This window comes from Aplysia californica, unplaced genomic scaffold, assembly GCF_000002075.1.
Source record: "Aplysia californica isolate F4 #8 unplaced genomic scaffold, AplCal3.0 scaffold01039, whole genome shotgun sequence".
NCBI classification, from domain to species: Eukaryota; Metazoa; Mollusca; class Gastropoda; order Aplysiida; family Aplysiidae; genus Aplysia; species Aplysia californica.
In genome coordinates this window covers 95,658-119,115 of record NW_004798309.1, presented here as the reverse complement: position 1 = coordinate 119,115, position 23,458 = coordinate 95,658, and the positions used below count along the sequence as shown (strand labels likewise).

Sequence of the window (23,458 nt, the reverse complement as noted above, 5' to 3'; positions counted from 1 at the left end):
TCCTTTGGGTCCCTCCGAAGCCTAGACATTCCGTTAAAATGTGTCTAATGGTAAAATCTGTGTCGCATCTGACACAGAATGGCTTCTCATCTCCCTGAAGGAGGTATTTGTGTGTTAGAGTCGTGTGCCCGATGCGTAATCGAGGAAAAATGACATCGTCTCTTCTGAAGAGGTCCGAAGGATTTCGCGGTCCCAGTTTGGGTTTAATGTTGTGGAGTTCGTTATTTGTTTGCTTTTTCAATGGCTCTTCCACAGACTAGAGGTGTACTTTTTTACTTTATTTTTTAAAGTCAGTCTGTGGTTTCAGTCAAGGCGTGTATTTTTTTGTTGTAGCCTAACTAGTTTTGGGTGTAGGAGTGCGTAGTTTGAAAGTGAGGTGACCATGGGTGAAAGCACTGACAGGTTCAAAAACCTGAAATCCGAATTAGTAAAATTACGCACGTTGAGAAATGTCGTCAGATAAACACACATTCCATCAAGATTCATGTAGTACAGGTACTTTCATCAATGCATTCCTTTGAAAATTATTCATCCAACCGGGTTCTGGGCCCGCAAAACAGCAATGTGCTATTCCTGGATGATGATTTTTTTTCACAGATGTAATTTATAACCAGGGGCGGTTTGTTAACTGGGCAAGACGGCGGGGCCGGTCAAATTTTTTTCAGCTGGACTGTCGACAGGAGATTTATTGCTGATGATGATTTTCATTGAGTTTTAAGTAAATCCAAACAAACATGTATCAACATTCAAAAGCACCTTGCCGATTTGAAGGCGCTCCAGCTGTTTATTTGTCGCGACAGAGCCTCATTCCTTCACGTTTGTTATCGCGCCGGCTCATAACTTTAAATCGTCTTCCCTCCCATCAAGCCGTCACGTCGCGGAACTTCGTAAGCTACTACGTACGAGGCCAAACACACGGCGGGCTTAGGCCTAGCGATGACGTCAGTCCTATGGACAAATCCATCGACAGCCCTCAGAACGGATAGTTAATCCCTTAATTGCCAAATTGGCCTCTCTGTAGCTTACAAAATTAAGATTGAGACTGTCTTGATAGAATTCTGTGGCACAGACACATGTATTATTTTATCAGCAAAACATGTATTTATCATTCAGCCTTTCTCTAACTACTATCAGAACATTTATTGTTAGCATGGCACTAATCTTTTTTGTTTATAATTGACTTTTTAACCACCTATAGTTCCTGTTTGACATTTACTCATCGTTTTCTCCCCACTAATAACTTACCTGGCCCATATGAGTCTGGCCGGCGGAAGGAGGAATTGTCTAGTGAAGATATATTAGGAGAATTTTAACGAGGAGCAATAGGCACTCGGTTGTCAGAGTCTGGGCCAGGCCTACCCCCTCCCTTCCCTCTCCTTTTCCACCGTCACCCCAGCTAGACACCAAGTTCTATAATTAGCATTTGACACACTTCCCCACTTCTTTACAACACAGTGTTCTGTTCTGAGAAGTGAGAAGTGAGATGAAAAAAAATTGATGATATAATAATCGGAAACTGTTGTGTGCTAACTTTGTCCAGCTTTGTATACTATCTTAATTGTAGACTTGATCTGCTTGGGACAGCGCCACTGGTACAGTATCAATTGACTTTTTGTCATCAAACAGGACAGTTCTTATTACAATATATTTAACGGGTCCAGTGCACGTCGATATTTTGTGTGGGGGTGTAGAAAGTACATGTACGAGTAAAGTACTGAAGGCCAGGACCAGCAGTTTATAGCCTCTCACTTTCAGTTTGTTTTCTGGCCTAGTAGTGTTTCTTTTTCTCTGCCGATCAAGTCAGTTTCTATTAATCTCAGTAACTTCCACCATACGTTTTATTCATAATATTGTTTCTTGACACTACCGCATATTTTAGCTCTTTCACATTATATTACAATGTTTACAGTGGTGTGTGTGTGTGAGTGGGGGAGGGGGTGGGGGTGGCGAAAGGGAGAGAGAGAGAGATAATGTGTGTGTGTATGTGTGTGTGTGTGTGTGTGTGTGTGTGTGTGTGTGTGTGTGTGTGTGTGTGTGTGTGTGTGTGTGTGGGTGTGTGTTGTGAAGGAAAGGGGTGGGGGAGGGAGAAATAGTCTATGTGAATGACGGCCGGTCAGTTCTATAAACCACGAGCCGCCACTGTTTATAACAATCCCCAATGATACACATTTTTTTTCCAGAGCCATGTCACTGTCACAGTCTACATTTTTTAAACTACAACTGTGAATTCTTGCTAAATAAGAGTTCAGCAATGGTGCATGGCACTTGTGCACACATTGTCTGGGGCTGTAGGTTGGGCAGTTGCAGTTGATGGCAAAATCGGCGGGACATAGAAATCTTTTCGTTATGTACGAATTTTGCCATGGACAAATTCTAGGCTGCACCAAAGAAAATAACCAAGTTGGACAATCAGGTCAAAATTTATATGAATTATGCCCCCTGGTGCAAAGCCTGCGCGCGTGATGGATTGATGGCGATTTAATTTTCAACTTTTAATGCTGTAGTCCTCAGTCTTAACTGAAATAATTTGGCTTGACATAAAAATAGCTATAGCCTGCCCCTTTTGAAACCAACGAAACACTGCTTGTTCCACTGCCCTCTACTTTATCAGTTTATGCCTTTTCATCCCTGTTTCAGCACTATAAGTCTCAATACATGTACAAAGTATTTTCCGGTGTGTTTTTTTTCTTTGGTTCGGAATCTCAAACGTATATATATTGATTTTTCATCCACTTCTACTATGATCCGCCGTTTGTCCTCAACTGAGAAGTCTTTGTACGTTACTTTTGCTCCGATATGGTTCACTACTACAACTTCACCAAGACCTAATGTACCGAACATCGGCAAGCTGCTGCATAGTGCGTAATCTCTATTGAAGAGAAAGCGCTGACACACGTGGCGACAATAGGGCCCTACCGGCTACGTGCCTTCACAAGCAGACACTCAGTTCGCATGTCTGAACCAAATCTGCCACTCTATACTCTATGAAATCTAAAAATCTGGATCTCAGGGGAAAAAATCGGGACCGACGGCAAATCACCAAGGTGACTAGCCAGCTGAATACAAAAATTTCCAGGGGTGTCCATAAATATATTATATTCCATGTATAGGCCCTCTGCGCGCACGCTGAGTGTGTGTGTGTTTTATTATTATTTTTTAATTCTGAAGTATCAGTCAAGGACTCCTTGTCCAAGTGTCTCTCTCTCTCTCTCTCTCTCTCTCTCTCTCTCTCTCTCTCTCTCTCTCTCTCTCTCCACGGCTTCATCGGTAAAACGAAATTTGCGGCCGTCTATAGGCCTGCATGTAATTAGAGCTACCCTCGATGTCGCCGATTTTTCCCCTCGCTATATAGGTACAAATGGTTACGTCTTTGTGTGTGTTTTAATACACAGAAAAATATATATATATATAGACTCCACATAAACATTCGGGACCTCAAATTATGTTAGCTACATCTATTTTTCTAAGTACATCTTATCTGCATTTACTGAAAGAATGAAGTTCCTTCTTTAAAAAAAAAAAAATCACAATACCGCGACGTGCTTGTGCTTGTCCAAACGACATGAACCAAAGATGTCAAAACCAGCCACAATTTACAGAGTATGGCTAAACCTGGGCAAATCACAGAGCGGTCTTGCCAGATGAATAACATCGAGGTCGTTGGCCTAGTGTTTACTGCGACATAGATCAAATTGGGTTATTTCTGAGCTTGCAACGCTCATTTTGGCCAGTAGGGCACGCTGAGACAGACCAACAACGTAATCAAAAATGTAAAGAGCTACAGACAGGACGTGGAGAATGACAACATGTACTTCCGAAATGCATTATATGAAGTCGACAATTTGTCTCAAACCGGAAAAGTTGGAAAGCGTATTTTCAAAAGCCGGAATTCCGGCATACGCCGGAAAACTTTCACCCATAGAGGAGATGCAAGAGAGAGAGTCAGAAAGGATAAGGAAAGATTTGTTAGGAGAATTTTCTACTTTTCTACGGAGTCCAGAGCATGTCAATGGCAGTGGCCTCCGAAGAGAAAATGGAGGCTTCGGGATGGAGTCTCTTCTGGTGTGTACTGTTCGAAGATAGGGCTGCGGCGCCCACTTCATTGTCTTTTTTGGAGCCATCTGTGAAGATAAGATCCGCACCGGGGTATTTTACTATAAGTTTTTTGTATCCTGCTTTAAATGTTTTGGTGTTTGTGTTTGCTTTGTCGTGTGTGGTCAGCTGTACTGTAAGTCTACTTCTGCCTTGGTGAGGTGCCACGGAGGGAGGTCAGGGAAAAGAAATTGTTGGATGTCTTGTTTGGAAAATTGTATGTTTTTCATTTTGAGGTCCTCAAGGACTCTGAGGCCGAAGGGTTTGATGAGTTTTTCGTTGTTTTGAAATTTGTTTATGGTTTCTGGGTTTGTTTTAAAAATACAGTCGTGTGCTGGGTTCTCTGGTGTTGAGCTCTGTTTAATTACTTGTGTATTGTAGTGAGAGTTGTGTACGTCTGAGTGTGAGTGATGGTATGTTTGCCTCAGCCTGGAGGCTCACCACCGGAGAAGTGCGGAAAGCCCCAGAGCGAGGCGGAGTCCTTGGTTTTGCACTGGGTCTAGCATTTTTAATTTTTAGGATGTGTGGTTTTGCCGATCCGTAGACTTGACAGCCGTAGTCAAGCCTGGATCGGACAAGGGAGATGTACACGTGGAGAAGGTGTTTTGAGTCCCCGCCCCACTCCGGATACAATAAAATTTTTAACCGTTTAACGATTTCTGGCACCTCACACAAAGGTCTTTGATGTGTGGTATGAATGTGAGTTTTTTGTCGAATATAACGCAGAGGAAACGAGCCTGATCCTGAACGGGAATCCTTTCCCCGTAGAGCGTCAAATCCAGCTGCAGTACATGTTTGCCTGATCGGCACTGCAACCGTCTTTGATGAGGAAAACTTGAAACAGTTATTGTTTGCCCACTTTTCAAGTTTGTGAAGCTGCATTTGCAGCTGTCTTTCCATAGATCTTAGTGAGGATTTTTCGAACGGCAGCATATCAAGAAGTCGTCAACGTATAACGAGCTGTCTATGCTGTTTTGGAGGGTTTTTACGATGGAATCTATTTTGATTTCAAATAGGAGAGGAGAAAGGATGCTCCCCTGGGGGACACATTTCTCCTGTTGGTGGGGGTCTAAAAGGGAGGACCTAACACGAACCTGGAAGGAACGGTTCTTCTGGAAATTGCCAATAAAGGCAGGGAGGTGACCGTGTATGCCGAAAGCGTGCAGGTCTCTGAGAATGCCATACTTCTATGTTGTGTCGAAGGCTTTTTCTAGGTAAAAAAAAATGGCGATCATGTGGCCTCTTTCGGCAAACGTCTCGTGTATAAAGGTCTCCAGGCGGACCAGGTGATCCAGAGTGGATCGAGTTTTCCTGAATCGGCACTGGAGACCGCTCAACGAGCCCGTCATCTCCAGAAACCACATGAGTCACCTGTGGATTATTTTTTCTATAAAAGTTTGCACAGACAGCTCGTTAGTGCTATTGGTCTGTAATTGGATGGGTGTGTGTGGTCTTTGTTTGGTTTGGGTATTGGAATGACAGTGACGAGACGCCAAGACTCCGGAAAGGAGTGCAACCGCCACATGTCATTGTATGTGTCTAGTAGGAGTGTAAGTGTTTCTCTACGGGTAAGGGTCTAATCATAGTCTAATGATCTGGTTGTGGATGTCATCCGGTCCCGGGGCTGTGTTTCCTAGGTCCGAGATGCATGATGTTAGTTCGTCTAATGTGAAGTCTGCGATGTAGGTTTCAGTGTGGTTTGAGTGGAAGTTTAGGTGTTGTTGTTCTCTGTTAGTTTTGACGTTTTGGAAGGTGGTGTTGTAGTTTGCTTGGAATGAGTTTTTGGCGAGAGATGTAGCAATTGTGTTTGCGATGTCTACCTGTGTTTCAGCTGTGGTTCCATCCGGCTTCTGGACGTGCCGGAGGGTACTCATCAGACATCAGGAAAAAAATGAAGAAAATAAAAGATAAAAAGATTGCCACTTTCCACCCCCCCCCCCCCCCCAACATCTTTTCCATGTCCATTCTCTCTTTCACACATCACAACACTGGGCCCACAGTAAATACTAACCTTGATAGTAACAAAATAGACACAATCATCTTTCAGAAACGCTGCCAAGTTTTGTTGTTGGTATGTGGTAGCTGGTCGCACAAACATCATCCAGTTGCACTTGCCCTCATCAGATGTGTCCAAGTGTTTCATTTCCCCAGTACTTTTAACGATCTGGTAACAACAGACAACAAATTTACATTATCTGTAAATGTGCACTGCAGTATCTTTTGATAGAATTAACTTGAGCCACATAGATAAAGCAGCAATCGAGACTCTTCAATTCTTTTTCTGGAATATCGAACAAAAATGTTTGATAATTTTGGGAATGATGAGCGTGGAGGAGAAAAAGATAGAAAAATTACACATGAGTAATTACTGTAATGGTAAATTTTTTATACCCGAGTTAATAACTTTGCAAGAGCATTACTCAAGGAAAGGGTTGCCCTCCCCTCCCCCTACTCTTACAAAAGAAGACTGAAAGTTTTAATACAGTTTACATTTCAATAAAAACATAGACAAAAAAACAAACAAATGCATTATACTCTCTCTCTCTCTCTCTCTCTCTCTCTCTCTCTCTCTCCTTTACCTCTATTCTTCTCACATACATGCACTGCATTCACAAATGCACACAACACACACACCCACATATACATGATATATATTGTCCATCTCACAAGAAAGAATTGCATAACTTTGCTTATCCCAGTTTCACAAATCAAAAAAATTTAGACCTACAGTCAAACCTTGTTATGGTTATGCCGCCACCCTTGAGACAAGCATGGAGTATGTGGAATACTGCCGTAAGCTGACAAAACGCCTTTTTTTTATTCACAGCAGTTTTGAGATAAAGAGACTTTTTGTCATTTCAAAACAAATTTCTTCCAAAATTTAAATTATATTTTATTGAAAAACTAATCACAGTTTAACTTTGATTTTTTAAAGTCAAGTAAGGTAACTAATCAGGACTTTGATTTAGTGGATACAAAATATTGGCGCCAAAAATTTTTAAAGGTATTTGTTTTTTGTTTTAGTAAGAGTTTTACAGCAACTGCATAAGGTCATATGAGCGCGCGAAAAAAAGTTGGTTTTATTCACAACAGTTCACTGCACAGCCTGATTCTGGTCAACACCTCTAAAAAATGCTAAAATACACAAAATTGGTGTAAATAAATTCTTAATTTAAATAATTTTTTTAACAACATGTAATATTTTAAACCACGTAATTTCTAATTTTCCATAAAGGCCAATGGCCTTTATAAAATCAAGGATCTTTTGCATCTAAAATATTTCCTTTGGGTCTCTCCGAAGTCTAGACATTCTGTTAAAAAGTGTCTAATGGTAAAATTTAAAATCTGTGTCGCGTTCGTCACAGAACGGCTTCTCATCTCCCTCAAGGAGGTATTTGTGTGTCAGGGATATGTGTCCGATGCATAATCGGGTAAAAATGACTTCACCTCTTCTGAACGATTTCGCAGACCCAGTTTGGGCTTGATGTTGTTAAGTTTCTTGTTTACTTGCTTTTTCCAATGAGTCTCCAACAGATTGGGGGTGTAGTTTTTTACTTTATTTTTAAAGTCAGTCTGTGGGAGAGTGTTTGTCGTTGATCCCAACAGAAGGGACAAGGATTCTTTCGTCAGGGGGTAAACTTGCTCGTTTCCTCGGATGCCCACGTGGCTAGGTCGCCATGCAAACACAATACTTTTTCCGATTTCAGCCAAAGCGTGCATTTTTGTTGTTGTAACCTAACAATTTTTTGGCGTAAGAGGGTGTAGATTGTAAGTGAGGTGATGCAAGACAGAGAAAAAAATAGGATAAGGAAAGATTTGTTAGTAAAAATGTTAGGGAGAATTTTCTATGGAGTCCAGTGCCATGTCAGTGCAGAGAAAATTGAGGCTTTGGGTTCGAGTCTCTTCTGGTGAGTACTGTTTGAGGATAGGGCAGCGGCGCCCACAGCGGAGTCCGATTTAAGACCATCAGTGAAGATTAGCTCCGCACCGGGGTATTTTTCTATAATAAGCTTTTTGTATTCTGCTTTAAAATGTTTTGGTGTTTGTGTTTACTTTGGAGGGTGTGGTCAGCTGTAAGTCTATCTTTGCCTTGGTGAGGTGCCACAGAGGGAGTTCGCAGGAAAGAAATTGTTGGATGTCTTGTTTGGAAAATTGTATGTTTTTATAAGGGTTTGATTAGTTTTCCGTTGTTTTGGAATTTGTTTATGGTGTCTGGGTTTGTACTGAAAATACAGTCGTGTGCTGGGTTCTCTGGTGTTGAGCTTTGCTTAATTGCGTATTGTAGTTGTGTGCATATGAGTGTGAGTGATGGTATGATTGCCTCTGCCGAGGCTCTCCACTGGAGAAGTGCGGAAAGCCCCCAGGGCGAGGCGGAGTCCTTGGTTTTGTACTGGTTTTTCAGGACGTGGGGTTCTGCCAATCCATAGACCCGGCAACCATAGTCAAGGCATCAAACCTGGATCAGACAAGGAAAATGTATAGGTGGAGAAGATGTTTTCAGTCCCCACCCCACTCCGGATGCTTACAATTTTCAAAGCGAAAATGCTTTCTTGCACCTCACACGCAGGTCTTTTATCATGTGTGAAATCAATGTAAGTATCTTGTCAAATATAATGCCGAGGAAACGAGCCTGGTCCTGGATGGGAATCTTTTCCCTGTATAGTGTAAAATCCGGTTGTAGTACACGCCTGCCTGATCGGCAGAAGTGTACCGTACTGCAATCGTCGGAAACTCGGAGTCATTATTATTTGCCCACTTTTCAAGTTTGTGCAGCTGCATTTGCAGCTGTCTTTCCATAGATCTTAGGTGAGGATTTTTCGAACAGCAGCATATCAGGAAGTTGTCAACATATAACGAGCTTTCTATGCTATTTTGGAGGGTCTAACGATGGAATCTATTTTAATTTCGAATACAACAGGAGAAAGGATGCTTCCCTGGGGAACACCTTCCTCCTGATGGTGGAGGTCTGAAAGGGAGGATCGTTTGTTTTAGTAAGAGTTTTACGGCGCTCGCAAGTGCATACGGTCATATGAGCGTGCGAAAAAAGGTTGGTTCTGTTCGCAACAGTACTCTGCACAGCCCGATTCTGTTGAACACTTCTATTAAAATGCTAAAATACTAAAAATTTGATGTAAATAAACTAATTTAAAACAACTTTCTCAATATAACATTACAAATTTTTAACAATTCCATTAACAACTTCCCATAAAGTTAAAGACCAATGGCCTTCATAAAATCAAGAATTCTGTTGGGATCAACGACGGAAATCAGATCTTGAAATTTTTTGCGTCTAAAATATTTCCTTTGGATCTCCAAAGTCTAGACATTCTGTTAAAATGTGTCTAATGGTAAAATCTGTGAAGCATCCGATAAAGAACCGTTTCTCATCTCCCTGAAGGAGGTATTTATGTGTCAGGGACGTGTGTCCGATGCGTAATCGAGTAAAAATGACTTTGTCTCTTCTGGAGAGGCCCGAAGGGTTACAGTTTGGGTTTAATGTTGTGAAGTTTCTTGTTTACTTGCTTTTTCCAAAGAGTCTCCCACAGACTGGAGGAGTGGCTTTTTACTTTATTTTTAAAGTCAGTCTGCGGGAGAGTGTTTGTCGTTGATCCCAACAGAAGGGATTTGGATTCTTTTGCCAGGTTATCTACCTGCTCGTTTCCTCGGATGCCCACATGGCTAGGTATTCATGCGAACATGATATTTTTCCCTGTTTCAGATAAGGTGTGAATTTTCTGTTGGGTGTAGGAGTGTGTAGTTTGTGAGTGAGGTGATGCAAGACAGAGAGTCAGAAAGGATAAGGAAAGATTTGTTAGGAGTATTTTCTACGGAGTCCAGTGCCATGTCAATGGCAGTGGCCTCCGAAGAGACAATGGAGGCTTCAGGATGGAGTCTCCTCTGGTGTGTACTGTTTGAAGATAGGGCTGCAGCGCCCACACCATTGTCTTTTTTGGAGCCATCTGTGAAGATAAGCTCCGCACCGGGGTATTTTTCTATAAGTTTTTTGTATTCTGCTTTAAATGTTTTGGTGTTTGTGCATTTTTTTTATCGTGTGTAGTCAGCTGTAAGTCTACTTTTGCCTTGGTGAGGTGCCACGGAGGGAGGTCGGTGAAAAGAAATTGTTGGATGTCTTGTTTGGAAAAGTGTAAGTTTTTTAAGTCCTCAAGGATTCTGAGGCCGAAGGGCTTGGTGAGTTTTTCGCTGTTTAGAAATTTGTTTATGATTTCTGGGCTTGTTTTAAAAATGCAGTTGGTGCTGGGTTCTCGGGTGTTGAGCTCTGTTTAATTGCGTATTGTAGAGAGAGTTGTGCGTCTGAGTGTGAGTGATGGTATGTTGGCCTCGGCCTGGAGGCTCTCCACCAGAGAAGTGCAGAAAGCCCCCAGCGCGAGGCGGAGTCCTTGGTTCGGTATTGGGTCCAGCATTTTTAAGATGTGTGGTTTTGCCGATCCGTAGACTTGACAGCCGTAGTCAAGCCTGGACCGGACAAGGGAGATGTACAAGTGAAGAAGGTGTTTTGAGTCCCCGCCCCACTCCGGATGTGATAGAATTTTCAAAGCGTTTAGCGCTTTCTGGCACCTCACACGAAGGTCTTTGATGTGTGGTATGAATATGAGTTTTTTGTCGAAAATGACGCCGAGGAAACGAGCTTGGTCCTGGACGGGAATCCTTTCCCCGTATAGTGTCAAATCCGGCTGCAGCACACGTCTGCCTGTTCGGCAGAAGTGTACTGCAACCGTCTTTGACGGGGAGAACTTGAAACCGTTATTGTTTGCCCACATTTCGAGTTTGTGCAGCTGCGTTTGCAGCTGCCTTTCCAGGAGAAAGGATGCTCCCCTGGGGGACTCCTTCTTCCTGTTGGTGGGGGTCTGAAAGGGAGGATCCGACACGAACCTGGAAGGAACGGTTCTTCAGGAAGTTGCCAATGAAGGCAGGGAGGTGACCGCGTATGCCGAGTGCATGCAGGTCTCGAAGAATGCTGTACTTCCAGGTTGTGTCGAAGGCTTTTTCTAGGTCATGATTCCTCCTTAGTTTTTACACTCATGCAGGTCTCCTTTCTTGGGTAGTTTCACGAGCAATCCCTCTCTCCAATCCTGTGGAAATTCTTCGCAGTCCCATATCTTGCCAATAATTCCATGAAAAATCCCTGCCGCAGTATCGATATCCGCCTTGAGAACTTCTGGGGGAATTCCATCTGGGCCGGTTGCCTTGCCTGCTTTCTGATGTCTTATCGCCTCCTTGATCTCCTCTAAACTAGGCTTTTCTTCACTCAGCCCCAAATCAATCTCTGCTGGTGGAATGTCAAACTGTTTTTCTGGCCTTGGTCTGTTCAGTAGCTCTTTGAAATGCTCCTTCCAGCGTTCTTTCTGTTCGTCTGGATTCCCTTTTATCCTTCACTGGCACATCTGCGTTCTTGTATCTGCCTGCAAGTTTCTTGGTGGTTTCATACAGTCCTCTCATGTTTCCTGCCCCTGCAGCTTCCTCTGTCTCGCGCGCTAGGTCATCTACATAGTTTCTATTGTCTTTCCTTACGCTGACTTATACCTCCTTCATTGCTTTGGTGTATTCTTCTTGGGCCTTCGCTTTGGCTGCTCTTGTCTTGCTCCTGTTTACCTAATCCTTTTTCTTTTTCCTGTATTCTATCTTCCTCAGAGAGGTGGCCGATATCCAAGGCTTGTGCTCACATTTCCGTTTTCCCAGTACCTCTTGACACACAGTGGTCCAGCCTTCTTTTATTGCCTCCCATGTTTCTTCCATGCTGCTATCCTCGCCTAGTGCTTCCAACACTTGGAACCTGTTCTTAACTGCTACATTAAACTCCTCTCTTGACGATGACTCTCTCAGAAATTCCACGTTGTACCGGTACCTATGATTATTGACAATTCCCTGTCTTCGCTTTAGTTTTAGTCGGATTGTTGAAATGAGCAGAGGATGGTCCAAAGCTACGTCTGCACCCCTGTAAACTCTAACATCCCTTATTTGATCTCCTGAATTTCTTGTTGACACATATGTCTGTCCCCGTATGATTATGCGATTGTGCGGCTGGCGCGGCTGGCGCGGCTGGCGCGGCCGCGATTTTTCGCGTAATTCTGCAACATTTGCATAATTTTGGATTCTCCGCGTTTTTTCAGGGTTTTTTCCTTTTTTTCACAAAACAATTAATTAGCACCTCGCCATGTGAGTAAAGGGACGTAATCACCGTAAAAAGTCTCATTTAAGTGAAAAGTTGGTTATTTCCCTTGTTAGAAGATCTTGGTTATGGGTTGTGATTTTGTTCCTGGAGCATGTTCAATTTTTCTCAATCCATCAAAAGTTGTTGTTCTCAAGTGTGCTGATGTTTCATGTTTGACAGGTGTCTCTGGTTTTAGTAATATGCCAGCATCAGAGGTCCAGATGTCCTTTTTTTTTTTTTTTTTTAAACATTTTTCTTTCCTTTCCTTTAGATCTAGATCTAGACTTCTACAGCTGAAAGTTAAGAGATTATTATTTTTATTTTTTTTAAACTGATGTGTATTGGGTTTTTTTCCAAATACACAACAAATTACTGATACTGATATGTTGTTTTCAATTTTTCTGTACATAAAACATGAAAATCATGAAGCTTTGTGTTGAAAAAGAGCAAAACATGTCGCGAATGGCGTTATGGTAACTTGCATAATTTTTGCATAATTTTGCTTTTTTTTGCATAATTTGGCCTTCTATATTTGCATAATTCTACGGGGACAGATATGTGGTCAATCTGGTTTTCAGTTTGTTGGTCTGGCGACCCATGTTGATTTGTGTATCTGTTTATATGGGAAAACAGTCCCTCCTATCATGAGCCCATTCGTCGCACATATTTCTGCAAAGAGTTCTCCATTCTCATTTCTGACTCCAAGTCTGTGTTTCCCCATGATTTCCTTTAAAGCCTACATTGTCACTGCTACCTTAGCGTTGAAGTCTCCCATTAAAATCAAAATGTCCTTCCTTCTAACCTGATCAATAGTATTTTGTAGCATTTTGTAGAAAGTCTCTTTCACATCCTGGTCCTTATCATTGGTGGGGGCATATCCCTGGATAACATGAAGGTTGATGTCTTTCTTCTGTGAACGGAATTCAGCTGATATTAGTTGCCGGCCCTCTGCTTTCCATCCTATCAAAGCTCACTTGGCGTGTGTTGATAACAGAATACCTACTCCTTCTGTATGCTGCGAGTTTCCCTCCAGATGTCCAGAGTAGAGAACTGTTTCCCCTGAAGCAAGTTGGCACTCCCCTGCATTCGTCCATCTCATCTCACAGAGACCCAATATGTCCAGTTGGTAGGCCTCCGTCTCTCTTGCAACCTGCAGTGCCTTGAGAATGTTTTACGGAGCGGGTTGTCCCAGTATCATGTATGTGAGACATGTATACTAAGCCTAAAGTCCTGTCTTGTTGTGGGTTTGCATGAGTGCACCATGAGGTCTAACTTTTGTAACGTCTTCTGCCATTGTTAACGACCAAGACAAATTTCTCCCTGTGAGATGAATAAAGATTGTCATTGTCAAAGATATGTGATCTTTTTCTGCGCATTGGCACTGCGGATGGTCAAGTACGGCTGCCGCAGAAGCTCCCTGGGAAGAGGGAGGGTAGAGGCAACCGTAAAGGTCCCTTTTCCTGAAGAGATAGAGGTCAATGGAAGCTCCCTGGGAAGAGGGAGGGTAGAGGCAACCGTAAAGGTCCCTTTTCCTGAAGAGATAGAGGTCAATGGTTTGCTCGGCCTGGCGGCCGCACCCGCCTCCGCAAGCCGAGAGTTCTTTACGTTGGGAGCTGGGTCTTTGGGTTTTTTAAATTCTATATAAGATATGTAGATGGTTCAGCTCCAGGGCTCCCCATCCGCCATTGAGCCCAACAAGGGCGACATTGCTCGGACAACCGGAGCTGTACCAGGGCTGCCATGGAGTTATACTCTTCACGAGAGTGTGAAAGACTCTCCCGTCAAGATTGACCCAGGGCCTGAAGGGGTTTCAGCTCCCAACGATTGAGTGGCATGGGCCGTGCCACCCTCCTGTCTAAGAGGAAAACCTGGGCCAAAGAGGTGTGTTGGCGAGGGACAGTCCGCAGACTGATCTCACCTCAACTGCCAGGTACATACCCCGTTTCCCTCCGCACAGGACGCATCTCACGGTCAACGAGGCGCCCACTCTGTGGGATAGGTGACCTCTAGTTTTGCTCCACATGAGGTCAGCTTTGGAAGAAGAGATAGAAGAAGTGAGAAAGAAGGAAGAAGAAGAGGAAGATACATCAAAGTAGGTGTTGCATCAGGATCCAACAGGGCTGGGGTCCGGGTGCGACACTTCGTCATTGGAGGGGTTAAACCTCCTACAGACGGGGTAGTGGGTCTATTAATATACCCCCAACCCACAGGGGGGGGAGGGGGGAGGAAAGGTGTTTTGCCAGCTTACTGCAGAGTAGCGGGGTTGGGGGTTTAATGGGGTTCTTTTGCAAAATACGTCAAGGGAAATAATTCAGACATGTAAACTGTGTGTGAAAAGTGTCTTTCTGTTGGTGATTTATTGTACATGTCTTTAAAATTGAGAGTCTTCTCTCTCTCTCTTTCACTCCCCCCCCCCCCCTCTGTGTTTGAGTGTGTGTATGCATGTGTGTGTGCATGCATGTGTGTGTGTGTGTGTGTGTGTGTGTGTGTGAGTGTGAGTGTCTGCAAGTGTTAATTTTATGCGTGCATGTGTACAGTAGTCTCCGCCTAAACGCACGGTGCTCGGGAGGGCTCTTTAGCGTGTGTTTATACGGAGCGTGCGTTTACATGAACCTTTGCAAAGGGAGGAAGGGACGCAGTCATCTCATGCCTTGATATTCTAGTGACCTCCCTTTGTGGAGGGGGTCACTTTGGGCCGATAATGTGACGACACGTGACTGTTTTGTAAAAGATTCCCCGACTGCGGTTAAGATTGCAAAGGCGTTGAATGGGTGTGGGGGGCAGACAGAAAGGCAGACTCGATGTAATGAATGCACCATAAAATACCGGGAACCAATAGCCTAAAAAGAAATTGTTGGTGATACAGTAGTCTCCGCCTCTAAACGCACGGTGCTCGGGAGGGCTCCTTAGCGTGTGTTTATACGGAGCGTGCGTTTACATGAACCTTTGCAAGGGGAGGAAGGGACGCAGTCATCTCAATTCCTTATTACTCTAGTGATCTCCCTTGGAGGAGGGGGTTACTTTGGCAGATAATGTGACGACACGGGACTGTTTTGTGAAGGATTCCCCGACAGGGATTAAGAATACAACGGCGTTGAATGGGGTGGAAGGGGGGGGGGGAGAAAGACAAACTCAATGTAATGAATATGCACTATAAACGTCGGGAACAGAAAGCCTAAGAGGAAACTGTTGGTGATAGTCATAGCGACGACGGCCCAGCCACATGGCTTTCCAAGCGACCATCCCCGACCGTAAATTTATGCAGAATCATCCTCGAGAAACATATTCTCTTGTGATTCGTTGAACAAGTACATTATAAGTTCTTCGAGCGCAGCTTATTTGGCTAATCTTTAATCCTATAGAGGCCTGTCTAGTGTTTTACGGCATTTACGCATGTCGCGCATCAGGCCTAGATCAAGATAAAAAAACATTTCAGTCCCCCAACCCCCCAACATATCACCAACCAGTCCTAGACCTATGTGTCTGGAAAGTTGTGTGTGAAAATGCTGTCCATCACTCTCTTTGTTTGGCGTAAGGGGCAGTCTCGCAAAATATCCGGTTTTCTAGGCTTGTCTTAAGCAAGCTATGCAGATCGTACAGTAGTCGTAGTGAAATTTCCCTTAGTCAAGCTTTACCTGTCAGCGTGTTTCGCAGATTGGAGCATGCGTTTAGGGGGAGTGACCGTGCGTTTGTACGTCTAAATTATATACGTATGTATATATAGTATATAGTTTTATGTAGTACAAAAAACCGTCAGAGGACGAAAGCGTGCGTTTGGGCGGAGACTACTGTACTCGTGTGTGTGTGTGTGTGTGTGTGTGTATGTGCATGTGCGTGCGCATGAACAATTTCAAACCCATTATAACTTAATGACTTCATGTAAATTCAAATAAAAAATTTCTGCCAAATCAGAAGTTTAGCTAAAGTCAACGTCCCTGCAGACATACTTTTTTATAACCAGATGTAGATCAGTCCTCCGCCCGTCCCAGAAGTGTCATGTAGACTTAAGCCCGAGTACTCACAAAACAAAAGCCTCACGGACACCCACCAGTTTTTAGGTCATCAGGCCGATATCTGGCAACACCGGATATTTTGCTGATAGGCCGAGGTGAAGTGGGGGAGAGATTATCAAGCAGCCAACATATCGGTGCCGTGCACCATGTATAGTGTGTATCCCTGACGGCCAATTCGCTGGCAGTACAGCGGGGCAAATTTATAGTAATTTAAACAACTCAGACAGTTGGCAGATGGCAGTGTGTACAGGAGCAAATGCAATGTTCATGCAGGTGCTGTATTTTGTACATTGGCAAAACCTGGCAGTAAGCAGGGCTGGTGGTATAATGGAAAGGGGGGGGGATAACAAGGTTTGACGATATACACATCTAAAATGGGCACACACCATGATGGACACTTGTCACTCTCTTTCCCAATGCCATTCACAAACATTTCCATTGCCATTAACTAACAACAAGAATTTTTAACAGACTACAGCAGGAACACTGATTGTACGCACCACATATTCTAAGCTACAGGCCGGTAATCTTGCTTTTTCTGAGCAGCTTTCGGCCTCCATTGGTCCAAACATCGTACGCAGTTTGATAGCTTTCTTTGCAAAAACGCCTTTTCGAGCTGTCATAAAACAAAATTTTTTTAGGTAAAGCTAAAAATAAAAATAGCTTGCTTATATATACATATTATATAAATTATATAAAAATAATAATACACATACCAACGTATATAATAAAAATAATAATATATACCCACGTGGGACGCTCAATGTTAAAAATAATTAGGAAATGACAAATGCAGTTTTGGGATACCTGAATAGACATATAAGGATCTTGAACATTGAACACCTAGCTCTCACTGGCAAAATTGAAGGCAAACGAGGCAGGGGTAGGCCCAGAGCAACCTACTTTGGGAACCTAAACAAATGGATAACAGGTAAAGATCAGGAAAACTAACTTTTTTAAGAGCATCCAAGCAAAGGAATGAATGGAGAACCATGATCGCCGATGTCTGTCGCAGATCTGGCACTGTATGAACACATACAATATATTGTTTACAATGCCATAGAATCAGGCACTCATCAATTTTGGGGCATATAGAGTTTCCGTATCATCTTAAAACTTGTTCATTTGTTTGGCTTTTGGTGAATAAATATCAATCTGCCTTGAATATAAGTCAAGATGCTTGCGATTGAAGGAGGTCCAGGTCGCCTGGTGTCAGGGGAAAAATTAGCGAGAAAATGGCGCTTCGTAATTGCCTTCGAAACTCTGCCAGGAGACGGGGTTAAACAAGCCAAAAATTTATATAGTTTGAAAAGACAAATAAAAAGCTTTGATGCCACACTTTAGGGGGAGGGATAACAATTTGACTGATTAGAAACTTTCACCTTACAGTTACAAAAGCAGAAAAAACAGCCTGAGAATAACAGTGAAGTACTTAATTTTAAAGTATGATGACTTCCAAATCTTGAGAATCATTGGAAACTGCAGATTTATATTTCTTTGTTCTTTGAACAACATTTTTCAGTAAGATCCACACAGAAATGTGTTTTTATATATATATATATGGACATAAAAGGTACTGAGACAAAAAAATGGAAATTCGATAAAAATTGCCAAACAGGAAGAACATGCAGTTTTCTTTGATTTCATTATTTAGACGAGCCCTGATTTCACCTTAGTTTTTTAGTATGGGGTTTTACGGCGCTCGCAACTGCATAAGGTCATACGAGCGCTCAAAACAAAAGTTAGTTTTTCATTTGCAGTTCACTGCACGGCTGGGCTCGGCTCATTTCATCTTATCTGTCCCCGTAAAATTATGCAAATTTAGAAGGCCAAATTATGCACAAAAAAAGCAAAATTATGCAAAAATTATGCAAGTTAGCGTAACACCATTCGCGACATGTTTTGCACTTTTTCAACGCGAAGTTTCATGATTTTCATGTTTTATGTACAGAAAAATTGAAAACAGAACATATCAGTATCAGTAATTTTTTTTTGTGTATTTGGAAAAGAAAACAATACACATCAGTAAAAAAAAAAACACAAAAAAAAAACAATCAAAAATAATAATCTCTGTAACTTTCAGCTGTAGATCTAGATCTATATATAGAGGAAAGAAAAATGTTGTTTTTTTTTATTTAAAAAAGGACATTTGGACCTCTGATGCTGGCACGTTACTAAAACCAGGGACACCTGTCAAACATGAAACATCAGCAGACATGAGAACAACAACTTTTGATGGATTGAAAAAACATGCTCAAGGAACAAAATCACAACCCATAACCAAGATCTTCTAACAAGGGAAATAACCATCTTTTCACTTAAATGAGACTTATTACGGTGATTACGTCCCTTTAGTCACATGGCGAAAGGTTTGGTAAAAAAGGAAAAAAACGTGAAAAAACGCGGTTAATCCAAAATTAAACAAGTGTTGCAGAATTACATAAAAAAACGCGGCCGCACAATCGCATAATCCTACGGGGACAGTCTTATAACGTTAAAAAATTTAAAATCTGGTGTGAATATATAATTTCAGTCTAAAACAACCTTTATTTTAAAAAATTATAATTCAATTTTGTTCTACACTACAATATTCCATAAAGGCCAATGGCCTTCATAAAATCCAAGATTCTGTTGGGACCAACGACGGAAAAAATGTCTTGCAATTTATTGCATTTGATGTATTTCCTTGAAGTCTAGACAGTCGGTTAGAATGTGTCTAATGGTAAAATCTGTGTCGCATCCGACACAGAACGGCTTCTCATCTCCCTGAAGGAGGTATTTGCGTGTTAGGGCCGTGTGTCCGATGCGTAATCGAGTAAAAATGACTACGTCTCTTCTGGAGAGGTCCGAAGGATTTTGCGGACCCAGTTTGGGTTTAAGTTTAACCTTAACTCTGGCAAGTGGTTTCAACAGGAATGGCAGGGCTAATCAGCCAAAACGTGCACATGCTTTACAAATCAACTTTATGGACTTGTAACAAATAAAAACCCTACAAAAGTATATATTTTCTGAAAGATAATTGAATGATGGTATGGTATGGTATGGTATAAGGTTTTACGGCGCTCGCAACTGCTAAGGTCATATGAGCGCGCGAAACACAAGTTGTTCACCTCTGCGAAAGTTCACTTCACGACTGGCTAACTAATTTACTTTAAAATGCTAAAAAGTTAAAATATTCAAATTCGGTGTAAATACATTTGTGATCTAAAACAACTTTTAAGTAACAATAAAAATTTTTAATAATATCAAATTCACTCTACAACTCGCCATAAAGGCCAATGGCCTTTATAAAATTTAAAATTCTGCTGGGAACAATGACGGAAAAAATATCCTGCAATTTCTTGCCTTTATAATATTTCCTTCGGATCTCTCCAAAGTCTAGACATTCTGTTAAAATGTGTCTAATGGTAAAAATCTGTGTCGCATCCGACACAGAACGGCTTCTCATCTCCCTGTAGGAGGTATTTGTGGGTAAGGGCCGTGTGTCCGATGCGCAATCGAGTAAAAATGACTTCGTCTCTTCTGGAGAGATCCGAAGGATTTCGATGTTTTAGTTTGGGTTTAATTTCATATAATTTATTATTTTTCTGGTTTTCCCAGTGGCTCTCCCACAGACTGGAGGTGTACTTTTTGACTTTATTTCTAAAGTCAGTCTGTGGGAGAGTGTTTGTCGTTGATCCCAGCAGAAGGGATGAAGCTTTCTTCGCCAGGTCGTCTACCTGCTCGTTTCCTCGGATGCCCACATGGCTGGGTAAACATGCGAACATGATGTTTTTTCCTGTTTCGGATAGTGTATGGATTTTCTGTTGTAGCCTAACTATTTTTGGGTGTAAGAGTGTGTAGTTTGTGAGTGAGGTGATGCAAGACAGAGAGTCAGAAAGGATAAGGAAAGATTTGTTAGGAGAATTTTCTACAGAGTCCAGTGCCATGTCAATGGCAGTGGCCTCCGCAGTGAAAATGGAGGCTTCAGGATGGAGTCTCCTCTGGTGTGTATTGTTGGGAGATAGGGCTGCGGCGCCGCGCTTTTCCCTTTCGTCAACCCGCAGCCACCTCCCGAATCGTCAACCACCCCCAACCTTTGACACGGGTCAAACTTCCATCTATTTATAGGTAGTTAAATCTACCGGAACATGTATTAGGCGAAGTGATGTGCAATGATAGTCGCACTAGAGAGATTGTTTTGGTCTCTCTTTACTCATCTGCACCATACGAATTTAATTGATGTTTTTCCCTGGACTCTGCCTTTACTAAAGTCTAGTAGTAATCTAATTGCAGGTTGCAGATTTAATAAATTGCTGAGAGAGAGAGAGAGAGAGAGAGAGAGAGAGAGAGAGAGAGAGAGAGAGAGAAAAGGGGGAGGAGTAGATCTTGCGAGAACTCTCGGGCAAAGCAAAATGGCGACCCGCGTAGTTCGGTCGATTCGAAAAGTGAAAGAGCCATAGCATCTTTGTAGACGATCAAATTAGCTTTCTTTTGTGCTATAGCGTCATTTTTTTCTTTGCTTTTGTCAATTTGATCACCCACACCGATAGAAAGCATTTCGAAATTAGGAAAAACAGGTCTTGTTTCTCACTCGGTGAGAATAGCCAACGCTGGCAAGTCTCACCCGGGGTGAGAGGTCAATCGTTGGGTTTTTATTCTCACCCCGGGTGAGGATAGCCACTTCCTTACTTAAATGATTAGGTGATTAAACTTGATCTCTTATTGACAATATAAAAGTCAATTTAAGCTTCATTTAGTTAGAAAACAGTGTGTTAGGTTTGCTAACTTCATAGACTTTGTGTTAAACAACACTTTTAACAAAACGAATCCATACAAACATAGGCTTGGCCTTTGTAATCTCGAAGGTTTAGAAGTAGAAGTAGAAGAGTCTACTACTAGAGTCTAGTCCAATTTATTTAATCTCTTGAATGTACTGGATAACAACAGAAATCTGCAACCTGCCACTAGATTACAACTCTAGATCTAGATCTAGGTTCGAGATTTTAGTAAAGGCAGAGTCCAGGGGAAAACTTCAAGAAATTCTCGTGGTGATGAGTAAAGAGAGACCAAAACAATCTCAATAAATAATATATCGCGACTATCACGGCACATCACTTCACCTAGGGCCTATACATGTTCCGGTAACTACCTACTACCTATAAATAGATGGAAGTTTGACCCGTGTCAAAGGTTAGGGGGTGATGACGATTCGGGAGGTGGCTGCTGGTTGACGAAAGGGAAAAGCGCTGCGGCGCCCACTTCATTGTCTTTTTTGGAGCCATCCGTGAAGATGAGCTCCGCACCGGGGTATTTATCTATTAGTTTTTTGTATTCTGCTTTAAAAGTTTTGGTGTTTGTGCTTTCTTTGTTGTGTGTGGTCAGCTGTAAATCTACTTTTGCCTTGGTGAGGTGCCACGGAGGGAGGTCGGGGAAAAGAATTTGTTGGATGTCTCGTTTGGAAAAGTGTAAGTTTTTGAGGTCCTCAAGGATTCTGAGGCCGAAAAGTTTGAGGAGTTTTTCGTTGTTTTGGAATCTGTTTCTGGTTTCTGGATTTGTTTGAAAAGTGCTGTTGTGCGCTGGATTTTCCGGTGTTGAGCTCTGTTTAACTGCGTATTGTAGTGAGAGTTGTGTGCGTCTGAGTGAGAGTGGTGGTATGTTGGCCTCGGCCTGGAGGCTCTCCACCGGAGAAGTGCGGAAAGCCCCCAGAGCGAGGCGGAGTCCTTGGTTTTGTATTGGATCTAGTATTTTTAAGACGTGTGGTTTTGCCGATCCGTAGACTTGACAGCCGTAGTCAAGCCTGGACCGGACAAGGGAGATGTACAAGTGGAGAAGGTGTTTTGAGTCCCCGCCCCACTCCGGATTTGATAGAATTTTCAAAGCGTTTAACGCTTTCTGGCACCTCACACGAAGGTCTTTGATGTGTGGTATGAATGTAAGTTTTTTGTCGAAAATGACGCCGAGGAAACGAGCTTGGTCCTGGACGGGAATCCTTTCCCCGTATAGTGTCAAATTCGGCTGCAGCACACGTCTGCCTGTTCGGCAGAAGTGTACTGCAACCGTCTTTGACGGGGAGAACTTGAAACCGTTGTTGTTTGCCCACGTTTCAAGTTTTTGCAGCTGCGTTTGCAGCTGCCTTTCCATAGATCTCAAATGAGGATTTTTCGATCGGCAGCATATCAAGAAGTCGTCAACGTATAACGAGCTGTCTATGCTGTTCTGGAGGGTTTTCACTATGGAGTTTATTTTAATTTCAAATAGGAGAGGAGAAAGGATGCTCCCCTGGGGGACTCCTTCCTCCTGTTGGTGGGGGTCTGAAAGGGAGGATCCGACACGAACCTGGAAGGAACGGTTCTTCAAGAAGTTGACAATGAAGGCAGGGAGGTGACCGCGTATGCCGAGTGCGTGCAGGTCTCGAAGAATGCCGTACTTCCAGGTTGTGTCGAAGGCTTTTTCTAGGTAAAAAAAGATGGCGATCATGTGGCCTCTTTCAGCGAACGTCTCGCGTATAAAGGTCTCCAGGCGGACCAGGTGATCCAGAGTGGATCGAGTTTTCCTGAATCCGCACTGGAGACCGCTCAGCGAGCCCGTCGTTTCCAGAAACCACATGAGTCGCCTGTGAATCATTTTTTCAATCAGTTTGCAGAGACAGCTCGTTAGGGCTATAGGTCTGTAATTGGATGGGTGTGTGTGGTCTTTGTTAGGTTTGGGTATTGGAATGACAGTGGCGAGACGCCAAGACTCCGGAAAGGAGTGCGACCGCCACATGTCGTTGTATATGTGTAGTATGAGTGTGAGTGTTTCTGAGGGTAAGTGTCTAATGATCTTGTTGTGGATGTCATCCGGTCCCGGGGCTGTATCGCCCAGGTCCGAGATGCACGATGTTAGTTCGTCTATTGTGAAGTCTGCGTTGTAGGTTTCAGTGTTGTTTGAGTGTTGTTTTTCTCTGTTAGTTTTGATGTTTTGAAAAGTGGTGTTGTAGTTTGCTTGGGATGAGTTTTTGGCTAGAGATGTAGCTATTGTGTTTGCAATGTCTACTTGTGTTTCAGCTGTTGTTCCATCCGGCCTCTGGACGTGCCGAATGGTGTCTGTGCGTCTACCTAAGAATTTTTTAGCAATTTGGAAAACTTGGTTGAGTGGTGTCTGGCTGTTGATTTTGGAGATGTATTTTTGGAATGATTGTCTTTTGCTCTCCCTGAGGCAT

At 42.7% G+C, this 23,458-nt stretch overlaps 1 protein-coding gene across 4 annotated transcripts in view; it reads right to left on the bottom strand.

The window, feature by feature from the left end:
- Positions 1–23,458, bottom strand: part of LOC101847918 — a 76,968-nt gene that overhangs the window by 27,969 nt on the left and 25,541 nt on the right. For 3 of the 4 annotated variants that reach the window (XM_005111310.3, XM_005111311.3, XM_005111312.3), the window contains 2 exons: positions 16,776–16,891; positions 6,104–6,256 (listed from right to left, as the gene is read on the bottom strand). In XM_005111310.3, the coding sequence (XP_005111367.1) occupies positions 6,104–6,256; positions 16,776–16,891 (269 nt within the window). The remainder of the gene's footprint in view (positions 1–6,103; positions 6,257–16,775; positions 16,892–23,458) is intronic. The other variant, XM_005111313.3, reaches the window with a different exon arrangement.